The 26,022-nt window shown below is 42.7% G+C and overlaps 1 protein-coding gene across 2 annotated transcripts in view; it reads left to right on the top strand.

Annotated features, from left to right (window-relative positions):
- The first annotated feature begins 502 nt into the window (after positions 1-502).
- notch1b (notch receptor 1b) overlaps positions 503-26,022 on the top strand; it is a 43,839-nt gene continuing 18,319 nt past the window's right edge. For both annotated transcript variants that reach the window (XM_075467445.1, XM_075467444.1), the window contains exons 1-9: positions 503-786; positions 1,451-1,532; positions 16,238-16,500; positions 16,603-16,941; positions 19,612-19,734; positions 19,834-20,067; positions 21,294-21,449; positions 21,857-22,042; positions 23,032-23,145. In XM_075467445.1, the coding sequence (XP_075323560.1) occupies positions 729-786; positions 1,451-1,532; positions 16,238-16,500; positions 16,603-16,941; positions 19,612-19,734; positions 19,834-20,067; positions 21,294-21,449; positions 21,857-22,042; positions 23,032-23,145 (1,555 nt within the window). In that variant the 5' untranslated portion in view covers positions 503-728. The remainder of the gene's footprint in view (positions 787-1,450; positions 1,533-16,237; positions 16,501-16,602; positions 16,942-19,611; positions 19,735-19,833; positions 20,068-21,293; positions 21,450-21,856; positions 22,043-23,031; positions 23,146-26,022) is intronic.

Raw genomic sequence — 26,022 nt, 5'->3', positions numbered from 1 at the left:
CAACTCTTTTTTTTTTGTATAAATATAGGAAGTTCTCCAATTAAACCTAAAAGTGTGCATAGAAACTGATGAAGACTCACGTGAACATAATTGAAAGTTTTAAAATAAAGACATTCTGACTTTCATTTAGCAGAAACTTTGGTTTATCTAACATTTTGGTATGTTTAATACGCTTTTCGGGACTTCAGAGCAAAGCTCAGATGTTTTCTTTTTTTTTATCCAAAGCTTTAAGGATGTAGTCATTGTTAACATAACTATTTATTTTTTTCCCAGTCTCGCATGTTAAGGAAGCTAACAGAGGCTAACTTCCACGGGCTTGAAAACCGCTGGACTGATGATCCAGAAGTGATAATAAACCCCTCACTACATGGAAAAACCGCTGGGGGACTCAAAAACAAACTTCCCTGCTATCTCTTAATCAAGTTTCACAGCTTGTGCCTGTCTGGGGAGCAACTGTGCGATTGTTAGTGTGTCTGTGGAAGAATAACGCCCCTCAATGCGGAGCAGCGGATGGAGACTTGAGTCCCTTCAAATCATTCCCAACTCGGGACTTGAAGTGTCAACATCTCATGCACGGAGTCCGCTGTGCTTCTTCTCTCTTTGGACCTTTTCTAGGATGAACTGAAAGGGTTTTTTTGTTGTTTTTTTTACCTGTCGAAGAGGAAGACACTTTAACGGATCTATGAAAAAAACACGTGGATTTGTACAATATTTTTAAACCAGAAGGAATGCATATTTTGTTTGTGAAACTAACTTTCCTGTTGTCGCTGATAGGAATAACACGAGGTGAGTGTTGGGAAACCTTAAATAGTTTGCTGCCTCAGTGAGACAGAAAACATTTAGTTTTGTTAACTTTTGGATGGATGATGGATTTAATCTTTAATCTTTGACGCGTCCTGCACATTTCTTAAGCCCTCTTTAGATATACTTTCATGATGCCTTGCACCTGTTGCCATTAAAACAATGTCTTTTCATGAGCCCAGCAACTCTCATGGACCGGTTTGTGCATTTTTACTTTACTTTACTCAGGCAACTGTTAATCCACCTTCCCAGCAAACACCGACAAACTTTTCTCACTAGAGTGTAAACGCAAGCCTCTGCACTTTGGATCCGGTGTTGTGCTTCTTTTTTTCTTTTTTTTTCTTCTAATAGAATTGCAAAGCTGTGTTTCCCTCCAAATGGCTCAAACTCTTTCTGGAGAGCTGCTTATAGGAGCGCGCTGCTGCCAAGCCACTGTCAAGTCCTGTTTTCAACCTCAAAAAAACTGCACTTTTAAAGTGGCAAGAGTCACACTGAGACTCCACATTGGTGTAATTTCTTATGCCGTCGAGAGTCCAAAAATTTGGAAGCCGTCTACTGCATTTCATCATAAACGTGTCACATTGTAAATAACCTCAGGCTTCCAAAGAGTTTTAGCCCAATACACATGTAGTAACGCTTTTATTTGCAGGTCTGAGATGCTCCATGCCCACGGAGTCATGTTTGAACCAGGGGAAGTGTGAAGCAACTCCAGATGGGAATGGAGAGTGCAAGTAAGTTTAACATCTGAGTTTGCCATCCTAACCAGTAATTAATGACAAATGCCCTTATGGAAGAGTTGAAATGTGGGATTGTGGAATGTGAAATTACTCTGAGATTTTTGGTTGCCACGTGAAGGCTCCGAGGGGGGGGGGGGGGTCCTTATACCGCTGGTGCTATTTCTAGGAGGCAAATGGTCAGAGAGCTGAGACAGAAATGAGTGGACACTGATGAGGACAGGGGTCACTGTGAGATACTCAGTGTGTTTTGTGTGCGTGTTACTGCCGCCAAACTCTCCACTCTCCAGCCAAACTCTCGTAGCCCTAAATCTTGTTTTTCTTTTCTCTCATGGAGCGACAGCTGGGTTTGCCAGAAGCCCGGCGACCATTGTTCTGTGCCGCGATTAATTCTGTGTGACTAATCTGGGTGAGGCTTCCCAGAGAGACCCTCAAACCCCGTCCTCCTACCACCCCCTCCTCTCTCTTGGGATTGTGTCCCCTCCTCAATGGCCCTCAGTGCTCACCCTCTCTGATTGCCCCAGACAGATGGCTGAGGGGAGATGTTTGTAAACCCGCTAAAAACACTGAGACAGGTTCATGTCACACATACCTGTTTCCAGTTCATGTGTACACCAACAAGGCTCGTGCTTTTGCTCCGGGATCTTGCCATGTTAGCTTTATATCCACTTTGGCATGAGCAGTAGCAGCCAGCGTCATCTCATAGAGCTCTGTGACCGCTCAATGATTGAGCCGGCCAGGTCAAAGCTTCGGGACTGCAACAAGTGGGCAACCATCTTGGCCCCCCGCCACAACTTAATTTGGTCTGGTCGTGTATTCACCCCTTACTCACACACACCCACCCTCCCTCTTGACTGACCCACAAAGCCAGCATTGTGCCGCTGCACTGTCCTCCTCAGACGTCTCCAATTAAACACGGAGATGGGCATAGTCGCGGTTTTGAAAAGTTTTGAGCGGGCACACAAGGCTTAAAGTGTGGTTGTGTGTTTCAGTGTTTCTCTCTAATTGTGTGAGTTGTCATTGTGGCAGTAGAGGGCCAGGAAAAAGTTCAAAGGTTGCCAAAAATTGGGCAAATTGTCAAAAAGGGGTCATTTTTAAAAAAAATTTAAGTCCATGGGGTTTACTGGGTTCTGTTGTGTATGCAGTTCTGTTCTGTCACTGGTGTGTTGTTCAGCAACAATGAAAAATTAAAGTTAGCTTTTTATTTCTAGTTGAATTCAGACCAAACTGTGAATTGTGCATCCTGCATGATGCAACCACTTCATGCTTCTTGCAACATTATAATTTCTCGTCTCTAACCTGAGAGAACAGAACACAATCATCGTTTAGCCTCCTCTAAAACCATCACACTGATTATGCGACTGGGTTCTCAACTAAGGTAGTACGCCAGTAAACAGGGCTTCACAGAGAACCTGGCAATGCATGTTAAAACCAGCGTCTAGCTTGTCTTTCCAGCTCCTAAACTCAGCATGAGGTTGACTAACGTCATTCTTTTTACACAAACTTCCTTTAAGTATTCTCCAAAATCAATGACTTCCATAGTGACTCTTGCAAAGGATCGCAGCTGGTTGTAACAAGACATGGAAACAAAGAATAACTGCAAACAGGTGGATTCTGTTCGAAGCCAAAAGATGTCAAACGTCTGACAACATTAAGAGTAGAATTTGACATGTTTACTATTTTAATTAGTAGTTAATTATTGACTTTATTCTGATTTATCTTTAGTGTTTCCTCATGAAAGCATGAATGGAGGATTCCATTTACTTGGACTCTCCTCAGTCTTTGAAGAATTATGATTTGGTTTCACCTCAACCAAACAGCTGCTGCTCTTAAGCTCAAGTGTTATGTTGAGGTTAAGTGAGTGGTGTTGGGGGCTTTTGTTTTATATAGTCTGTCAAAGATGCCTACTTGACATACCATAAATACCATCTGCTCCTGATATCTGGCTTGGCCCAGTGACACCCTGACTTAGGTTTATCTCCAAAGAGCTTCGAGGAGGCCTCTCATTTACTGCGCAGGCTTGGCAGCAGGAGAGCGCAGTGACAGAGCCGAGCCAGTCCAGACCAGGAAAAATATCTGGCAGATTCCAGTGGCATAATGGATGACTAGCATCAAAGCCGCTCGAGGCAGAGCTTCTCTCTGCCCAGAGAGATGAGAGATGTCGAGCCAGGAAGGATGCTGCTGAGAGATCGCATACCTCATATGACAGCTTGTTGATAGCGAAGTGATGCGATGAGTTACTGTGTGGATTTAAGTGTGCACCATTGGTGAATGATGCAAACATACAGCTCGAATAAATCACCTTACTAATGAGGTAAATTAGTTGGCTCAAGTCAAGTCTGCATAGAAACCCCTAAACTGCGTAATCCCGTCATAAATCAACACAGTTGTTAACAAGATTTGTTTGAATTCATCTTTGAAGCTGAAGGCGTTGTGGATGAAATCATTGTTTCCATACTAGTTTGGGATTTCCACCTCTTTTTGCTTTTAGAGTCTCCTTTAATAGGGAACATTTGTAAACTTTTCTTTCAGTTCAACGTCAGACAAGCATGGTTGACACATCGTTGCTTGCCGCAGTGTTAGGCAGCCATTTCTGACTGTTTTTGAAGTTTGAATGGGAAAGATATTTGGGGCTTTGGTTGAGTAGCAGTCATTTAGGATCTGTGAAAGTGAGAACTTAAACCCCTCAGTTCGGATCTGCTGATTTGTTAGAGTTGGAGCAAAAGATCCAGCCGATAACAACCGCAGCCATTAATTCCTTGCTGGTATTTGTCTCTGCTACAGTATACATTCACCTCAATGAAAGTGAGCCCTTGTCTCTCCGGTTCTGGGCATTCTTCAATGGCACCTCTGTTTGCTCCGGTCAGATGAGTCTATCTTAACTCCCTCGCACGCTCTTCGCTCCCCCCCTGCTCTGCTATTCAGAGTCAGGAAGCAGCCTCGGAGTGGCCCGAGGGAAGAAAAGGTGCCGTATCTGATCATATCATCACACAGCGAGAAGCACATAGTGCAAGGCTTTTATATGGCCGCTGCCGCCAGTGTTAGGTTCCCTTTGGCGAGGGTCCACTTGGTGAGAGGGGAGTTCTGGCTGAAAGAAGCAACTTGGTGGTGGGGAACCTCAGCGCAGGGGATTAGTGATATTTGAGCCTCCCCGTTTGGCATATGCCAAGACAAATCACATAAACTTTGATCGCAGGCGCTGACAGTCAGTATGTGTGTGTGTGTGTGTGTGTGTGTGTGTGTGTGTGTGTGTGTGTATGTGAAACAAAGGCGCTGAGCATACTCCAAACCACACTTCCTCATTTCTTTTATTTTGCTCCAGCCAGACCACCTGCCTGCTGGTTATAGTATAACAACTATGAGAGACATGCAGTCACCCACACAGCAGCATGCTCTATAATAGCCATGATTACTTGTGGTTATTCCCCCATTCATCTCCACACAGGAACACATTGACTTTATCGGCCAGGTGTGCTTTTTACTTTCAGTCACTGTCACTGCCTGACACAAAGTCACTCTCAGGATATTCAGGATAATGGAGTGGGATGGTTTTGTAGGGAAACAGAGCAGTTTGTACCGTGAAAAAGGAAATTTAGATCGTAACACTAATACAAAGCAATGTTTCTGTTACGCAAGGAGGGATTTCAGCAGCAACATTTATGACAAGAGCAAGGTGTGAGTCATGATTGTCTGACAGTGTTCAAACTGACACTTTATTGTTTTTGTAGTGTGGGGTCAAGAGGGCATCGAACTGCAAATAAAGAACTTTACTTTAGTATTGTTTTGGCTCACACCAGAGCAGTAGTTTTTAAATTTTGTGAACACAGGAGGGCAAAGGTGTGCAGGAAAAAGATGTGAGGCAAAATTACAGCTTGAGTTAAATTCAAATCCTAACACAGATGTATCTTCTTTCTTTGATACTTTGACATATGTCCAGGGTAGATAAACTTCCAAAATACAGCTTAGGAATAACAGAAAAAGGCTATTATAAGTAAGAAGTAGCCTCATCTCAGTGAGCACATTAACATGAGACTAGGAAAAAAAATTCACTGTGTTAGTCTGATCAGAAACAGACTTTTAAATACATGCAAACATGTTAGTCTGACTGAAATCCAGCTTCTCAAAACTGAGCTACGACACCCAGATAATGGAGTAGGGGATGTAGTCCCTCCTTGATGAATACACTCAACTGGACTCAAATGGTCCAAGGTGCTCTGCACACTTACATGCTGAACGTTTTCTTGCAGTCCACCGCATTGCATACCTTCAGTTATTAAATCTATTCTCCTAACGCGGTGCATGCTGGGACAAATAGCAGCGGTCCAATTAAATGGCCAGGTTGGACTTTCCAAACCCTGCAGTAAATTTGTTTGTGTTTTGTTTGTTCTGTCCACTGAGAGTCTGTTAATGTATCAACCGTTACCCCCAGACAATGTACACTTTAGGACGGGGAAATTAGGGCCAGTACTAGATTGTTTTGTGATCAAAGGTCTTATCACTCCATTCATCTTTTTGAACACCAGAGTCAGACTGGCTGGTTAGACAATACAGAGTGGAATTTCACCCTCATACAGAATATTTGGCTCACTGTACACACATTGAACAGCAAACTCAGAAAGAATACATGTTGAGTAAGTAAGTATATATAGGATATAATGTATAATGTAGGATATAATATATATAATATTTCTCTCATGTTGTGGATTAAACTCTGAAGTTGACACGTATGCCTAACAACCTGAGGGTCCCGTGTCACATACACCTTCAGACACCCGGAAAGCCTTTAAGTGGTTCCCAGCCTCGTAAAGTAGGCAGTGGCAGAAGTCATTAGAGCTGCTATGATTCTCATGAAACGCACACTCACATACACACACACACACACACACACACACACACACACACACACACACACACACACACACACACACTCTGAGTGTTTGGTCCTGGGAGAGCTGGTTGTTTCCCATGAGCTGTGTCCATAATGCTCCCAAATAAACAGGGTCCCTAATGAAGGCTGCCAGATGTGGGCTGGCCAGGTCAGCTCTCCTGTACGATTAGAGAGGAAGGAAAAGACGGATGAACATAAGGAGAGGGCAAGAGGTGGAGAGTTCCCCCTGTAATTTGTGTGACCAGTAGGGATTCTGTGGTAATTTTGGCTTCAGTTCCACAACAAACAAAAACCCCAGTTTTTTTTTTTTTTTTGCCAAATTTGGTTTTTACTGAAGGCTATTTTTATTTCAATACGTTCGGATTGCGTGATTGAAGCTAAATTTAAGTCTATCTTATTGGTGACTCTCTCCCCAGTGGTGGCAAAGTTGCCACCGTGGTTAGCCGCTGTACATGCTGCTGGGAAAGCACAAGAGAAAGGGAAGTGCAGAGGAAAGGAGGGAGAAGAGGCCCCTCGCCCCTTGGGCAGTGCTTTTAAAACAGATCAGACAAGACTAAAGGGGACTTAGCCGAGGCACAGAAGCAAACAGCCAGGAAATGAGAAGTGGTGGTGGTGGGAAGACAGGAGGGACCAGGGGAGGGGGAGTCATGCAGAGGTACAGATATGCTCCACTAACACTGTTTGACCGACAGAAAGCACTTGAGAAACAGACATGACACATGAAAATATATCAAAGGTGTACCAAGAAAACTGCAGTGTCCTTGGTGTCAGTCTGGACGGGTCCTTCCTTTCTGACTCTGTGTTTCCTGTCTGCTTCTTTCCCTCCAGTTGTAACAATCAAGCCATGACCTTGTCATTTTTATATTGAAATGTTATACATTCATAACATGTCATACATTATACACTTAAAGGTTTTCTTGGGTTTAAAACATGAAGCAATCCTATTTTTATTTATCTATTTTAAAGGACCTGTATGTCACAATATTTGACACTTTGTAGTCAAGTTGAAGAACGCAACCATCTGAAATGCTGCCCGCCCACTGTGCAGCAGCAAATCTATATCGGTTGGAGGAGAAAACAGCAACTTCTCTTTCACTCTACAGATGTTTGTTCTTTATCAGTGATGTCCATCTGGATGAGGTTGATTCTTGCACTGTGTAATAAACGTGATGCTCAGTCTTTTACTGAAATTTGTGGCCTCAAACTTCTCCCAAAAAAGATTGAATAAAGGCTAATTCCTCTAGCCTGACTACGTCATACTCATGATTCTACTCAGAATGTGAGTCTGATACCGCTCAATAGAGTTTTGAGTATGGGGCGTGTTTCAACCGAACCAGGAGAAAAAAATGCCTCTTCGCTCAATTGGATAGATCTACAACCAATCAGAGCAACGTAGTATGTGACGTAGATTAAGCAACACACACTTGTTGTAGGAAGGACGGCAAAAACATCTTTTCTATCGATAAAAGCCTTTATTGCGTTCCTCTGTTCGTCTTTCAAAACTAATGCAATGTGGAGATCCTGTAGAACAGACTCGATGGCAGAATCTACACACCCTAGCTCTCCAGCGGCAGCCATGTTTGTTTCAAACTAAGTCAAACCAAGCGCTCTTTAGTGACGTAGTCGATAATGTCCCTGTTGATCATCTGCCCATCATCGTATAAAGCCCGCCCTGGCAATCTGATTGGGTCGACCGATTCTTGGTCGGGCATAATGATTTCCCAACTGAGCAGAGCCAGACCGAACTTTCTGACCAAAACTTTTATGGGCGGGGCTAAGTTCGGCTGGCACCCAGGCTATAATTCCTCCTCTTTCTTCTTCTTCGTCATCCTCTGAACAGTACTCGACCTCAATGTGCCCTTTATATTGGTAACATAACCCTTCTTCCATGTTGAAGTTCATTCCAAGGAAGTAAAACATACAACTAACAACAACATTGAGGAAAGCAATCAGCTTTACTAATTGAAACCGTTTAAACCGTGTTCATTTTTTCTCGTAGATCTTTGTTGCTGTTACACACTGTAACTTTAATAGCCAACAGACTGGAAAATGAATTGTTTTGCATGTGCTGTATTCTGAATTCTCACACATTCGTGCAGCGCAGTCTTAACTGTTGATCTTATTTAGACGGAGAAATAAGGAATTATCAGTGAATACTCCTAATTATGTTGTTTACTGCAATGGAACCAGACAGAGTTTGTGTCCCATGGGATTACAGAATTTGCATGTCACCATAATTGAGTAAATGCACAACCTAATTCACTAATCTTCTTAAAAAGCACTGAAAGTGAGGCCCATGCAGCTGCCTGAGTCTGTGTACTCTCTAGGTTTTTTATTTGTATACACCGCGCATGTGTAGCCCACACACTACATGCCCTCATCTGTGTGTGACCTCAGAAAGATGGCAGATGGCAGATTGGCCCGACACTGAGGAAAACCCCTTTAGAGTGACGCCTGGCCCAGGGTCAGATGTCACCACAACATCTGCTGCGGGCTCGAGCCGCCGCCCGGCCCTGTTACGCGTCCTATCGGTGGCGCGGACCTGTTGCCACGGGCTACTGCGGCAGCAATTGAAGAAGAGACACGCCAGAAGTGAGCGCAGAGGAGAACAATGAGGGCTGCTGGGTTGGGATGACAGAGAAGATAATAACAGTATCAGACTCACCGCAGAGATAATTCCACTGCTGTCCTACAGTTATACGATGCCTCTGAACACCTGATATTTGCTCAGCTTCTGATTTGGGCCTCTCTTTTCATGCCGTCTTTATTTACCTTTCCAGCAGCCCAATTTACCTGCTGCTGTTGAGATTATCTCACTCTCCAGGCCAGCAGATTTCTCTTGTTGAAGCAGCTGCTTCGCTCTGTTTGCACTGAACACAGACGACTCCATAAAGGAGACGTTGAATGTTTTTTTGTCTTACCCACCTATTTTGTACACTCGTGCTCTGATGGGAGGCAGTTCATTTGATGCCTGTAAAAGCTGTTTTGTGCTGAGTCTGGATTTGACAGGGTATCGCCAAGTTAAAGAGCAAACTGTTAGCATTCTTTGCGCAGCGTGTGCGACAGTTGACTTAATGCTAGCACCTCAGCCGGAGTGTGTTTGGATAGAGCGTCCACGTGCTCCGAGGTAAGGGTGCGGGGGCTCTATGTTTGTCTTTTAGGCCTTGGTGTGAGACGCTGGGCTGTTTTTCAAGGACAGATACCAGTTTCAAAGCTGGCGAGAGTCTCTTCAGGGAACCATAAAGTGCGGCTGCCAGCGAGTCTCTATTGAGGTTAAGAATCAGGCCAGCAGACTCTTTAGAGTAAACAGCAAAATTCCTTCTGAACCGGCTGCCCCTTTCATTGAAAAGCCCAACCAAGCCTGTTCCAGTTTCCTTTCTTTCAGAACTCTTTTGTTTGTCCCACTGCTTGTGTGTGCTTTATATTTAATGCTTTTCTTTTGCCTTACGCTTGGCCCCAAACATTGAGGACCACCGAAAAAAGTGGCAGAGCCACTTGGAATATCTTGGAAGAAACTTCCGGGGGAGTGCGTGGTAGTCAGCAGAGACGTACAGATCTGAATGTGATGTCTCACAAATGAAAGGAGGCGGTTCAGTGGAGTAAGGGGATTTTGGAGGGAAAGACGGTGCACAGAGTGGAGCGACTGGATTCCAGCAACTGTACGGCACTGAATAGAGGAAGTGAAACCAGTAATGAGAAAAAAAGGGGGCAATTCAGGAATGAAAGAAGATTCTGAGAGAGATTTTTTGGAGACAGAGGAAGGAGAAGGACGGGGGGAGAGGAGAGGAAAGAGGGAGGTGTAACAGCTGAATATGCCTGGCCTGTGGTCAGTTCTGAATGGGGAGGAGAAACAATGGGCCCACTCATCCTTCGCTCTCTGTCCCTCGTCTTTCTACTCCTGTCTCGCTTCTCATTTCTCTTCTAAGTACACAGAGGATGGGGGGTGGCCATTCAGATACCAACACTGCAAAAGATAGCCAATTCGAGATGGGATTTGTGTCTGAAAATTGAAGGAAAATAACAATTTTCAGCATCAGCAACCTTGATTCTGGAATTATGTTTTATATATTTGCAATATGTTCGATCACAGATATATGTATTAAGTTAGAAGGAAAAAAAGGCGTTTTTAGTGACATTTTTTGCAGTGCGCAACCCCTTCCTTTCTTCAGGCTCTGAGGACAGTAGAAGGATGGGATGCCATGGATGGAGAGGAAGGAGGCAGAGTCAGAGAGGGAGGCGGGAGACGTAAGGAGGGATGGGGGAAGGGGGGCTGACTGGCCGGGGCAGCAGCTGCTGTCTCCTCATTAGCATGCGCACCTGCTCCCTGCGGCCTTTTTCCAGCGAGTTCGTGTGGCGCCTCACGACCTCAGCACCCGCCACCGCTGGGGCTTAACTGGACTGGCCTTCTCGCAGCCAGATCTGCTGCTTCTTTATTGACCCCACCCCCTAATCCCCCCCACCAAACCCTCCCACCCTGCAGCACACACATGCCTCTACAGTCCTTTACAGTGCTGGATGAATTATGTGGAAGAATTTGCACTATTTCAAACACAAAAATGCTTTTCAGATTGAATTAGAGTGGAAAATGCAGCACATATGGTGCTCTTAAGTAATGAAGTGTTACACATTTTATCACATTTTTTGACATGAGCATATATAAGATCATCATATTCTGAAAGACTCAAGAAGCTGTAATTTATTTACTGTTGATTGCTCTTGATCAATACTGAGCCTGCTCAGTTTTGGGGCCTGTGTTGATCCCAAACATAGGACCGATTACTTTACCATATCGAGCAGCGATTATTTCACAGATTGTCGACCATTTCTTTAAACAAGGGTGATAAAGAAAAAATGTGTGCAGAAGCATCTCAACTTGTTAGTGTGGCTGCTGTCGAACAATGTTTTTGGTAACCTTTAGACATTTGTTGCCACCCGACTTGGTAGATCGTGACAAGAACGGGAACAGACATGCAAAATGCCAGCAAAAGATAATTTCTTTTATTTATATGAATATTTAAGCATATAAGAATCAGACAGTAGTGTAAACGTGGATGCTTGATCAGTGCAATGAGGTGTTGTCAAGTGTAAAACAAACTGAATGGCATTTTATGGCCCATATCCACCGGGTCCAAGTTCTTCCAAAAGAACCACCCACTCAGGCTCCTGTGCATCAACCTGTAGGCAGAGCAAAATACAAGTTAATGTTCGAAAGCACGTCAACTATAGCGGGGAATGTCACGAGGACATGTCTACACTAGGACACGTGTTACATGTATGTTTCGGTTAACCTGTTCAGGTCTCATCCTGTTAAAGTTGTGTTTTATAAGGTACAGCATACCCCACTACGACTAACGCTGTTTCTTTTGCAATTTTAACAAGAATTATATTGTGTTGGGTATTCTGAGGGCTGTGATGTGGTGAAGTTTGCATGTTCTCCCCGTGAATGTGTGGGTTCTCTACAGGTACCCTGGCTTCCTCCCACCGTCCAAAATCATGCATGTTAGGTTAATTGGTGACTCTAAATTGTCCCGAGGGGTGAGTGTGAGTGTGCATGGTTGTGTGTCTGGTTTGTCTCTATGTTGGTCCTGTGATGGACTGGCGACCTGTCCAGGGTGTACTCTGCCTCTCCCCCAAAGACAGCTGGGATAGGCTCCAGCCCCTTCGCGACCCTAAATTGGATTAAGCGGGTATAGAAAATAGATGGATGGATATATTGTGTTACCCAGACAGTAGATAAGAAAAAAAAAAAACTGGAAACAACAATAACCTAACCTTAACCAAGTAGTTTGTAAAACAACAACGAAACAGAGACTGAAAGCACAGGGGAATGGCACCTGAAACAGTCACATTTAAATGATTAAATGACTGGTCGGGATGGGACCTGGCAGCTCGATGGTTGCTTGTGTAGCTTCATCCTTTAACCTCTCTAATCTACCAATGCAGAATTTGTCATCTCTTAGATGTAGTACAACAGTATTTAATGAAATGTTGTGACACTTTATTCTATGCAGTTTTTTTTATGTATGTCTGCAAAAATGCAAAAGTCCTTACTGTGGAAAATAACCAATTGATTAAATTGTGTTTATTTCTTATTGTGCTGTGAGACTGGGTTGTAAATATTTGCCTTTAGCCACTCTGCTCTTTATATAGTCTGCATCACCTACTGAAAGTCTCTAGTCCAGTGTGGACCTCATGTCTACATGTTGAAGTTTCAGCCAGCAAAAGGTCCCAGCTGCAGAGCTTCTGTATCACAGCAACAACAATAAAAATATCTTTTAACCAAGATACTGAACCGCAATGTTATCCTAAAGTCATCTTTGGGGGTGTGAAAGAAGAAGGGCTGTCTGTGTAGGAGAAAATGCTGTTTGAATGTGGCTTATGGTTAAATAGTTGATAAGACAAAAAAACTCACTTTATATATCGGCAGTTCATTTACTTTGGCACATCGCCGATTGTTTTTTTTCAACTGCTTTTCAACTCCATAATCAAAGCTCCTTGCAGTGTTTTGAGAGACTAAAAGGCGGTTTTCATCTCTAAATGATGAGGGGAAGACAATGCTGCAGATGTATCGAACTTTGTTGAAAGGGTCTGATATCTTTGCTATTTAATTTGCTGGATTATTTGCCCTTGTATTGACTTGAATGTGTGAGCTCCTGCTGGTTTGACCTTACCACCTCAAAGATCAGAGGCTAAAAGACACACAGCCGAGGCACCACACTCCACTGTCAACATGGTGACATGCCACCGCTCGTTGCTACTGTTTATGCAGCAGGCGGACTAGCATGTGATGTTTTCTTTACCTTGCCACAGTCCTAAGGCTGTGTAATCCCCTTAGAGGGAGACCCTGTCTAAATACACTCCTGCCACTGCAGAGGGGCCACAGCTCGGCCTCTCCATGCGCTCACACACACACATGCTGGACGCCCTGGGAATGTTTGGGGACATGGTCCTGCCAGCCCCTCAGGGCTAACAGACTTGCTGGCTCTGGTCAGGTATTTTAGAGTGACTTTGGGTTTATATGTCGTGGGAAGCCGGCTTTGACATGAGCAGGATGTTTTTACTCATAATAGGAAAAGAAATGGCAATATTCAAAGAAAACCGGTGTTGGACAAACATGGACCCCACCCCCCAACCCAAAATACAAAACAGGAGAAATCTGGATACCTCGGCATTCCTTGTGTAATTTCCCTCCACGCAGGAATGATTCATGACAGAGGTTGCGCCACGGTCTTCTCCGTTTTATCCCTTGTCCGATGCTCGAATAAATCCTCTCTGGGGAGGAAAGAATGATGAGCGCTGAGGTGGTGGCACAGTTCTTTGAAGTTGTCATAATGTTGGCCGGCAGCTGAAACTGTGGCATAGATGCCTTGTCGAGAGAGAGTTTAAAATATAAAGATTTGATTTCCTTATCTCCGCTGCCGTCGATTAGATGCTTTGTGTTTTTGATAACTTTGAGTATCTCCTGGTGAAGAATACGAGATTGTGGCAGTAAGGCGGAGTTGTTTGTAGAACTGCGAAAAAGGTGTGGGTGTTGGACATCAATAGTTTTTTTATTCTTATTGAAATGTGTTCTGATTTTCAGTTTTGCGGGCTTTCCTGGTCAAACTTGCTAATTGTATGATGGGCTATTTACTGTCTAAAAACATAATTTTTAAAAGTTTGGAAGTGTAGAAGGCAAACCCATCACCCAACTGTTGTATGAACATACTCCTCCTATCTGTGTGTGCGTGAGCGCTGTGTGTGTGGCCGTGTGCGTCCTCCGGGGACGACCCCTCAGCTCCTCTCATTGTAATTGTAAATGTGTGAATGTGTCTATGTGATCTGAGGCTCTCCTCTTTGCGGGCATTTGTTCGCTGGGGTCCAAGCGGCATTTATGACTCAGACGCAACCTGTGAGAAACATCACAGGAGTTTGACCCCCTCCTCCCTCTGTTCAGGCCGCTCCGTTTTACAGCTTTGATCACATTGTTCACAGGGGTGACGGTAGAGAGACAAATGTGTCGTTTAAAGGCTAGTTTCTCATGGCTGTGCTACTGTGCTGTAAAAACTCCAAAGGAAGGCCTTCTATCCCAAACAGCTGATTTATAAGCACAATCACACCCAAAGAAGGGATCTTTGCTTCTTCAGTAGTGTTATATTAATCTTGAGAATGCTTGCCTGGACAGATAAAGAAATGGAAATGACTTTAGATTGTAACTGCTCTTTTTTTACTGCCAATTTTAGATAAGGGCATGAATAACGTAAGGAAATGTTTTAGCAGAGTAATAATTATTTAGGACTGAGTGTTTTTATAAAGACATAAATGTGTATTTCAGTGTTCAGATTATTTACATTTCAGTAACATCCTGCCTATTATCGGGAGAGATTAGAGTAAATCCAGACAAAGCAAAAAAAAAATTCATGAATCGATTAATGTATAGATTTAATTTAATGAGCCATTATAACATTTAAAGGTGACATATTCTGCTTCTTTTTTAAATTGACACAATCTTCCGAGGTCCAAATTAATTGACGTCTTTTGGTCATAATATCATAGAGATACATTACAGGACTTCCCTTTTAAACCTTTAATTTACAGCTCTGTTTACAGCAGCCGGTTTCAGAGCGAACTCTTCAAGGGGGTTGTTCTAACTGAGATCTGTTCTACAACTTCAAGTTATTGTACAAACGTAATTGTAGACATTAATTATATTTAGTAATCCACAAAGCACGTATTACTGCATGAGAGAGCATGCAGTTAACTGCCACAGCGCTAACACCAGCTCACAGAGCAAACCGAGCTCATACTGCCACATACCACGTCTGTGTAGTTTTACCATCGACAGCTGGGCACCCTCTCATTATGTTTTGAACTGACCCAGGTAATTTAAAACACAGCACCAGCTGGCAGCAGGGGTAATACAAAAAAAACTAAATCATGCTGCGATTCTTTCATCCATGTCAATGTTTTTTAGCAGCTAAAGTTTAGAACTGTTGCCTATGTGGGCTGCTTTTTACCGAAGTTTGTGTTTCTAACGGTGGAGAACGGTGCATTCAGTGAAAAAAAAGGGAAATTAGAATCAACTTCCAACTTCCCACTTGGGATACGTTGAAGAACGCCATTTAGAAGTCCTATTTCCTAGTAAGAATATAAGATGTGAAACAAAGACATTATTAGCTCCTTTCTTTCTTACGCTTTGAGTTGGCGACTTCACGCTTCAAAATAGAAACTCCCAAGCACAGAAAAAGTGTTCTTGATACGTCCCCCTTTGTGTTTCCCTCTTGTGATATGTTTAGATAATTGATTAATATGTCACCTTTTTATGTGTACATATCTGCAGTTTACTGTTTACTCTTTTTGGGATTTATCATTTTATTGAGGTTAGATGGCTGCAGCATCATCGAAATTTCAGATACACATAATCATTAAGTCTGGACAGTGCTTTTCTCACCTGTTTTATGCTGCTGTTAAAGTAAGGCCCCTTTGGTGTAACTTAACAATGCAAAGGATAGACTTCAGCGTCAGTTCTCAGTATGCTGTGAGTACCATAGTGGAGGTGCTTTTTCTTGGTATATTTCTGTGTCAAACTTGCCAGATAAATGTAATGTACATAAAAAGAGAGTGAGAGCAGCAATAAAGAGGAATTTAAAAAAAGAACAAGGTAGTGCAATAGATACGCAGCAGTGCTAATCTTTTTTATATTTAGATATGTGCTTCTTTCACATATTAGATAAATAAAAAACAAGATGTTTATCTCATCTTTCTCACAAATGTAGCTTCTTCTGATCCACACCTGTTTGCAGTTTTATAAACCTCTACCTCTCACTTCCTCCAGGTGCCGGGACGGATACTATGGGAGCAGGTGCCAGATTCATGACCCATGCAACAACTCGCCGTGCATGAATGGTGGCACGTGCCGCGCCTTCTCCAAGGGGAACACAGTGGACTTCAACTGCACCTGCAGAGCAGGCTACACAGACCGCCGCTGCCTGACTCCCACCAGCATTGTCTGTCTCAGCTCACCATGTCGCAATGGAGGCACCTGTGAACCAGAGGGTCTTCAGACGTATAAGTGCCGCTGCCCACCTGGATGGACAGGTAACAAGACATGATTTACAAAGCTTTATATTGACATAAAATCGCGGTCTGTTCTAAAGGTTCACTTTGGGGTTATTGAACATAATTTCTCTATGTCCTCAGGCAAAGACTGCTCAAAAGCCGACGCCTGTGCCTCACATCCGTGTGCCAACGGTGGGCATTGCTCCTCCTATGAGTCCTTCTTCATCTGCACCTGCACACCTTTCTTCTTCGGACAAACGTGCAAACAGGACATCAACGAGTGCGACACGAACCCGCCACTCTGCAAAAACGGCGGCGTGTGCATCAACGAGGTCGGCGGCTACCGATGCCAGTGCCCACCGGAGTACACAGGGAGGCACTGCGAGAGCCGCTACCTGCCCTGCAACCCATCGCCCTGCCACAATGGAGGCACCTGCATTCAGAGGGGAGAGACCAGCTACGAATGTTCCTGCGTGCCAGGTAAATCAAATCCTGAGGCGAGAGCCACATTACAGGAGGTCTGAGCTGACGAGAGGATCTCTTGTAGAGCCACTTGAATGGCCTGCCACAGGGCTTAAATCTAGCTCAACTTTGGTAAATGTTCACCTAAACGTTTGTGTTTGCAGGACAGTCAAAAATGCCCAAACTGTTAGATGAATGCAGTTATGAGAATGAGCTGTTAGAAAATGAGATTTCAGCATCCAGCATGGGGCGTCTTTTGTAATCGACTGGAACAATCCAGACTAAGTAGATCCTCGTTTTTTTAGCTGACATGAGCTGACGCCCTCGCAGATTAAGGTCAGGTTATTAATTTGGAAAAACAAATAATTGACTTGAACTATCAGTGCTTCTTGCTGGTTAAGCAATGATGTCATCCAAGGCAGGGCTTATCCTGCTTATGTTGTGTCCTCTGTGTGTGTGTGTAGGTAGTACGCGTGTATTTCTGCTTTGGTTTGGGTTGTGTGTGAACAAAGTCAAGCAGGAAGGCATCTGGGCTTATCATGAGGAAATGGTCAAAGGACAACATCCGGTTCACATGCTCGAGAGAAGGAAAGCTTGCTGGGACCGCAGTCCTTCCCAGTACGCTCTCACCTTCGCGCAGACTGACTTTGCTCTCTGTCTCCACTGTCTTCAGAATTCCATGTACTGATTTTTTTTGGCAACTTTCCATCCCATCTCACCAACAGCCTCCTCTGTTCCTTGAAAAGCCCAAAGGTCACTTTCTAGGACGTTGGCTGATACTCTTTGAACCAACAGGCTCTGTGCTGAAGCAGTGTTTTTACGAGTGCCCCATTTTTGAATGATGATGAATGTCTAATGATATCACACCAATTTATTGATGATATTCTCAGATATTCTCCAACTCTTTTTGGCTTATTACAGTATCTGTGTATGCATATATTCGCCCCCCTAAATGTGGAGAACGTCTGACATAGTCAAACTAACATTTTCCAACTCAAAATCAGACAAAAGAGAAGTAAAAATAACTGTCTTGACTTTTATTTGATGTATTTAAACTGTGATTTTTACATTTATTTGGACTTTTATTTTATTTCAAACAGTATGAACCCAAGATATTTTACGTTTTCACATCATATTCTTTTAATTTGTTAGTATGTAACTATTTTCGCATTTCAGATCAGCAACACTTTCCAAAAAAGTTTGGGTAGGGGCAATATAGGGACTAGTAATCATGTAAAGAAAGGAAATAATGTTTTTAGTCGGGTGATTTTAGTCTAAGTGATTGAAATCAAGATTTTGTACAAAAGCTGTATCCATGAAAAGGACCATCCAGACTAATATCAACAATAATTCCAAAAGCCAGGCTCTGTGATGGTATGGTGTTGTGTCATTGCTCTTTGCAAAGCGAGTTTAAACTTTAGGCACTTTGGTGCTGAGAGACAAAACATGTACTGTCTCAAGATGTCTTTTCCAGGGGCGTCCAAGAATATGCAAAACCACAGGAAGAAGAGGGTACTGGACTGGTCTGTCAACAATGACAACCCTTTACGGTTGCACACCGAAAGATGTTTGCAGGAAGAACAGGACAAAACAACAAATGTTATGAGAAAGAATGGTGACAATAAAAAATGAGGAAAGCTTTACTGTCCCAACTTTTTATGGAATATGGCGCAGGTCAGAAAAATGGAAAAAAAAATTGTCTATATTAACAGATAAAATTAAGATGACAAGAATTAGCATTTTTCATATCGAAATTTATACTTTATAATCATAAACTACTACTCTTATTAGGATGCATAGGTAAAAGCAATGCCTTTCAGAGTTGCACATTTGCTGGATGAAATACTTCTAAAAACTGTAAGTTTAATTTATTTTTATGAAGCAAAAACAAACCGGAAACTTTAGGCAAGCCTCTTGCTCAGACACTACTTTTGATTTCATTTGATTGTCTTAGTTTTGAACTGATGATGATATTTCTCTTAAAATGATGTGTTTATATCATTGTGCATTCCTATTTCACATTATTCCAGCTATCAAAAGGGGGTGGTTACATGCCATAATTCATAGAATTAGAATTCTGCAAACATTGATTTAAAATAGAAGAATAGAAAAATACTTTATTCATCCCCCAATGGGGGAAATTAAAAAATATTGGGGCTTTGTAAGTGTTTTAGTGTCAGGAAATGAATTTTGAACTTTTTTGCTGGTTAGCTATATGAGAACTATTATAGATTCACTCAAAATTAATGCAATATTGCTTGAAACTTTCAACAATTTTATTAGCTCTGTGCCTCTAATTGTGTAGAACCACCTTCCAGGTTTTCAGGAATGTAAGACTGTAAAAAAAATGGCTGTTATGATGTGTACTGGTTTTTTCTTTGTGTTTTCTATAACCGAGCGCACCACCCATGCAGTCCAGTGGTTGCCTCTTGTGTAACTGTAAAGAAGAGTGAATGTTATTTCATGTCTTCTTGCCACAGTTGGGTACAGCTGCTTTTTATTCCTGGGAAGGAAAAGACAGTTGACCACATTTAACTGAAGAGAAGTGTGCCTCCCTTTTTTTTTTTTTTTTTTTTTGTTTTGAAACCAGCAGAAATGAGAAACTGAAGTCTCCTCCACCAGAAAAGATACAATGAACCCACAGTGAAGTGAATAGTATGTGGCTGATCATTCTCTTGTTTTTCTCAGGTTTTACAGGTAAAAATTGCAACCACAACATCGATGACTGTCCGGGTCACGAGTGCCAAAATGGAGGAACCTGCGTGGATGGAGTCAACACCTACAACTGCCAGTGCAAACCGGAATTTACAGGTTTGTGCACTGATGCTCCGGTATATGTGATATGATCATCAAAAAACTAAACTCTGTTTGGTTATTTTTCATCTGAAAAGTTTTTACTTCCCCCCACAGGTCAGCTCTGCACGGACGATGTCGATGAGTGCCAGCTCATGCCCAACGCGTGCCAGAACGGCGGCACGTGCCACAACACGTACAGCAGCTACCAGTGCGTGTGTGTGAACGGCTGGTCCGGTGACGACTGCAGTGAGAACATCGACGACTGCGCCAGTGCCGCCTGCTACCACGGGTCGACCTGTCACGACCGCGTAGCCTCTTTCTATTGCGAATGTCCTCACGGCCGCACAGGTATGTAGACGTTTGTTAAGTGAAAACCCTCCAGCTATCCAGGCTTGTACATATTTCAAACTGTAATATAATAATATGTATAATAACTGAATTAAAACTAAGCTGAAAGTGATGGCTGTCAGGTCAACATTGGTTAGTCACATGCTCAAACTAACACGAGCGCTGCAATATGTATATCTACATATATATAAATATATATATCCATGCATACACCAATATATACACATACATACACACACAAAATCAGCAAGATGACAGGAGACAGGTAAGTGAATTGCGTGTTTGAAATAAACAAAATGAAACAAAGTGAAAAGCAGTCAGCCCTCCTCTTCCAGGGACAGATGATCAGTTAAAGTTTCTGTAAGAAGGAATTCAAAGGTTCCCAGATCCTCCAAAACTTATCTGATTTATGGTTAAGGTCATGAGTCAACTTCTCAAGAGGAATAAGAGCAGAAATCTGTGTTAACCACATGTCGACAGTAGGGACCCGGGGAGTTGACCACCTCAGCAAAATACAATTTTTTAGCCAGAAATAAAAGAATTATCAACAAAGACTTGGTATCTGCGTCAAAGAGAGTGTCCGGGGTATGACTGAGGAGACAAAAAGAAGAAGTCATCAAAAATTTTTTACCAGTGACCTCCTGGATTACGGAGTGTACCCCCTTCCAGAAAGTCTGGATACGGTCACATGACCAAAACAAATGAATAAATGTCCCTTTATGTATTTTACATCTATAACAAAGGTTAGAGGTGCCAGGAAACATTCTCTGGAGGCGAACGGGTGTGTAATAAGTTCTAAAAAAAAAATTTAAAGTTCTGTTCATGTATAGAGATTGAGGTACATTTAGGGAAAGCGCCGCTACAGATCTTGTCCCAGTCAACACATTTGTTTTTTGAAGGCTACAGATGAGAGGGACTCCCATAGGGAAGATTACATTATGACACTTTTACTTAAGCAGCCCCTAGTGCCTCAAAGTGTGTATAATTGATAATAAATGCTAGATTGAGGGCTTATCGAGTCAGCTTCCTTTGTGTGATGAAATAAGGAAAAAATAATCAATTGATAAAAAAAAGAAAGCTTAAAGTCTGGTTTGTTTTTAAGAGTCTGGATGAGACTAGCGTTGCAAGGATAAGGATAAGCTGCATTTTAAAGTTGAAACTGACGGAACCGACTGATGGATGTTTAGTGCTGTTTAACACAGTCCACCTTGTGCACTGTACGCCAGGTCTGCTCTGCCAGCTGGACGACGCCTGCATCAGCAACCCGTGTCAAAAGGGCTCCAACTGTGACACCAACCCTGTGAGTGGGAGCCATATTTGCACCTGCCCCTCGGGATACATCGGTCCATCCTGTGATCAGGATGTGGACGAGTGCGCGTTAGGTAAACCTCCCACATGCTTTGTCTGCCGTCCAGCTTCAGACACTTTCCAACGCCCATTTTCGTTGTGTCACTGTGCCACTGTCAAGAAAACGTCAGCTCCCACACATGCATTCATAACTCTTTGGTACAAGCCAAAATGTAAGCTCATTCTTTCCTGTCATTATGGGTTCTTTGCTACCCATACTTTTGCCCATAATTGCAGAAAATAACACCCTCTGGGGTATTATTGCTGTAATCACACAAGTGAGGGTTTGTTTCAGCTTTGTCAAACAACAATAAACTTCCCAAATTATCTCATATTAAAAAGATTGTCACTTCTTTACAGTATAATTGGTGCTTGTTAGGTCTTTACGTACATGATAATCCGCTAAAAGAAGTGAAGTTAAGGCATCGTTTTGTTTAAACAGGTTCCAACCCATGTGAGCACGCAGGAAAGTGCATAAACACCAAGGGTTCGTTCCAGTGTCGCTGCCAGCGGGGTTATGTGGGGCCGCGCTGCGAGCTGGACGTCAACGAGTGCTTGCCGAACCCGTGTCAGAACGAAGCCACCTGTCTGGATCAAATAGGAGACTTCAGCTGTATCTGCATGCCAGGTGAGGAGAATTCAGACAGAAAATGAATAAAATAGTCATAGCTAACACACTTTATGGCATCCTTAGAGAAAAACTTGTACAATAAGTTGATTTTAAAGTGGACATACCTTTTAAATTGTAGACTTCTCCTGCCAGTTTCTAATGACTCTTATTTCTTTTTACTGCGGAGGTTATTAATTGTTTGTTATTTTGTGAAATTGAACTAAATACTTGAAGTGAACTTCTTGGTGTGTTACGCCATGCTGCTAATGCACTAAAGATACCATATTTAACACTGATAAGACTACATAGAGATTTATCTGACACTGATAGGCTTAAATCAGCATTGTGTGAACTCACTGATCAACCTTATTCCTGTTTTCATTTGTGTTTTGGTGTCAAATTTAGATAGACAAAAAAATCCATACAGTCTGATGTATAAGATGTGAGACTGCTCTGAAGCTCTGAATGACTGTAATGTCATTTAACAGGGCAATTCACATGACAAAGTAAAAGTGCTTCTGTTTGTGGCTGACCAGCTTTTAGTGCAATTTACCTTCATTATACTGGCTGGTTGATTGATACCAGGGACTCTATGAAACTTAAAGAAAATATGAATGTGAATGATTTTATACTTTTAAACAAAACATAATCAGAAAGCAATGCCTAATCGATGAGTAAGTCCCCATAAAATCTCTATTACAGTAATTTTAGAGCAAATATGTTTCAATTTCTTTTTTTTATGCTTTGTTTGTCAAACACGGTAAGAAATTTAAAAAATGAGCAATTTGATGACATCACCATAAACCTAAACTAAATTATCCCCAATATACTTTAAAAAAAAAAAAATCTTATATCAATATTAATTTAATTGCTGTTCCTTAAATGCTTAATTTTTTTAGGCACTTAGAGTCCAGTATAGCCGAGTATTGCAGCAAAATACTTCTCACCTTGTTGTCTCTGTCTAACCAATCCATCTCCCTCCCGGTCCTCTCTTGCTAATTGGCTAGGCTACGAGGGGCAGTTCTGCGAGATCGATACGGACAATTGCGCCAGCAGCCCCTGCCTGAACAACGGAAAGTGTATCGACAAGATCAACGACTTCCACTGCCAGTGCCTCACAGGTGAGGACCGGTGTACCGCCGCAGAGGGGGAGGAGGGTGGGGGAGCAAAGTGGGGCCAGAGGGGCACAGAGGTCGATCTTTCTCCGTCTGTGCCTTGCTCTTTCTATTCTCCTCACAAACACACACACACACACGTACTCACAAACACCTCTCCGGACGGGCACTAATCCAAGCCCTGAGGCAGGCTTACGCAGGCCCGGGCATCCCAGCACAAACACTGCCGCTGAGGAGGAGAGGTAGAAAAAAATAAAAATCTATAGGCAAAGGCTTGAGGAAGTTTCTGAGCAAGTTTCTCATCCCTTTTATCAGGCCTGATGATTGAGCAGAAAACTTGTGGATCTAAGTGAGACTTTTCATCGGGACTGAATGAGAGCAGAAGGCAGAGCTGCGGCTACGCTCCATAAAATGGCATTTTCGGTGCCGTGGTGGTGAATGAGGTAGCCGCTTTGTCTTTGTTGAGGGCAGCTTCTTGTTTTTTTTTGTTTTTTCCCCGAAATGCTATTCAGTATACACTATACGGACGAGAGGTATTAATGCTGTGTTTAGGAGTGAAGGAATGCAACTTGTGAATATTGGACGGGAAGAGAAAAGAGAAAAGAGAAGGTGTTTTTTTTTTGTTTTGTTTTCCATTCTTTCACTGGGATGACTGAGGTGGAAGTGATTCTTTTGGGAAAGGAAAATAGCGAAGTCGGGTGGATCAAAGGCAGCACGGGTGGAGAGAGGCTGGATTCCTCCTGTTGAGAGAAAAAGAAAAGAAGATGGAAAGACAGAAAGGGGGAAAAAAAGAGACATCCCAACAAGAAGGCTTTAGAATTAAAAGAGAGGAGTGAACACAAGAGCTTAACGCATAAGAAAACTCACTGTGTGTGACACTGAGTTTGAGGAAGCAGCTCAATGTGGTGGTGAAAGTGCTGTTTTTAAAGATGGGTGGGGGTGCTCTGTGTGTTAAGACGCACAGACCGTTATGCAGAAGCAGGAAGGGTACCGCAGGGGGAGGGATTTTAACCTCCCTGCTTCAGATGTAAATTTGTCCCTGTTGCGAGGCCCGAGGCGAGGTCCCCCCTTTTCCTTTCTGTACATGGAATAGCCATGGAAACCCCACTGAGAGCCATTGAAATGTCTGATTCCAGAAATCTGGGGATAAATCCCTTTCTGGCTGTAGAGATGTGTGTGTGTGTGTGCGTGCGTGCGCGCCTCATGCATGCCCGTGTGTCTGCTTCACCTTTTGTGTGTGCATACATATGTGTGCATCGAGGTAATAAATTCCGTCAGAGATTTTTCTTTTTCTATGACAGTCAGGATTGCATTTTAGGGTACCGTAGCTTCACTGCTACGAAACTTAAGAAATGTGCATTTATGCAAATAAATTGCTTCATTTTGCACCACAGAAGTGTGTTCAAACTGCTTCAAAGTGACAAACCTAACAACAGAAGGGAGTTCTTTCAGTCTGGAAATGAGTTTTTTGACTTTGTGATATTGGCTGTTTTCTTTAGTATTCACATATCAGCTTTAAAGCATACACAAATCATTAATGATTGCCCCTTTTCGACACATAAATCCATTAGCAAAACCTTCTGTGAAAAGAAGGTAGGTAGCAGGTTACAAAAAAGGGCTAATCAAAAGAAAGTGTATCAGTAAGTATTGAAACAAATGGGCGGTGTTGATTATCAGCAGTTGTAAAAGTATGAGAAACACTAAAAACTTCCTCAAATGTGTCCTCTTTTACTGCTTAGAACTGATCTGTAAGGCAAAACAAAATTACCTGTTAAAATTGATAAGCTTTAAATGACTTATTAATCCATTTATAGCAGAACCTTATAATAATGTGTTCATAAATATCTTGTTGTGTTTGCATCCAGGAAACCTGAATTAAGCAGTTATTATCGAGTATAACTGCTTCTTTTTTCTGTGTACCTTTTGTTTCCTGACATTTGAAAAATGACATTTCAGTTTATATGTCTGTATAGAAACACTAAAAAACACAGATTGTATAAAAACACGGGTTTTGTTGGATTTGTTGAATTTGATCTGAAATAGATCTCCCTGAATAGAAAGAAACTCCAGTCACTCTTCTCCTAACATAGTTTGAAGGACACCGCATGTGTGTTACTGCGTCCACATTTGTTGTGACTGTGCGCGTCCGCTTGCAGCCAATTTATAGTCCACTGGGAGAAATCAGCTCACAGTCCGCCACATAAATACTTCCTCGCCAGAACTAGAGGCAACTGAGTCTGCTCAGCTTGACCCACCTGTGTGTTTCTGTGATGCTGTGGTGCAGAAGCGGGAATTACAATGATCTCTCCATCGGACAACATCCTACTAGTCCATGGACTGTGACAGAGGGGAGACAGGAATATCCGAGATGAGAATAACTCCAGGAAAAAGGATGAAGCCTGCTGGTGGATTTTGAATGAATAAGAGTTTTAATAGTACAGTGTCAAAGGTCACGCTGGCTCTTTTTGGAGACAGGCAGGGAGTGGAGGGGGTGGTGGTGAAGAGGTGAAAGCAAGACAGGAGAATGCACATTGTGATGGAAAAGCTTCGGGGGACAAAGGAGGCAACAGGCTCAGTTTGGCGCTGCGTTGAGCAGACAGGCCCTCCTTTGTCTCTCACCCCTTGGTCAGGAGGCCTCACAACTTTCATTCTTTCCTCATTTCTTTCCCTCCCTCCCTCTCTCGTTTTAAACGATTCGGTTCCCCCACTCTCGCCTCTCCCTTTGGAGTTGCACTGAAAAGAAGTGAAAGAGGAAAATGGAGAGCTCGTAGTGTTGCGGAGTTGTTAATTAATATGCAGATTTTGTGATTAGTTTAGCGCTCTCATAGAATGGGTCCAGCATTATGAGTGGAACTGGTTTGAAATGGTGAGAACAAAGTAGCC

This window comes from Odontesthes bonariensis, chromosome 6, assembly GCF_027942865.1.
Source record: "Odontesthes bonariensis isolate fOdoBon6 chromosome 6, fOdoBon6.hap1, whole genome shotgun sequence".
NCBI classification, from domain to species: Eukaryota; Metazoa; Chordata; class Actinopteri; order Atheriniformes; family Atherinopsidae; genus Odontesthes; species Odontesthes bonariensis.
Note: the sequence above shows the minus strand (reverse complement) of the source record. Positions and strands in the feature narration are given on the sequence as shown.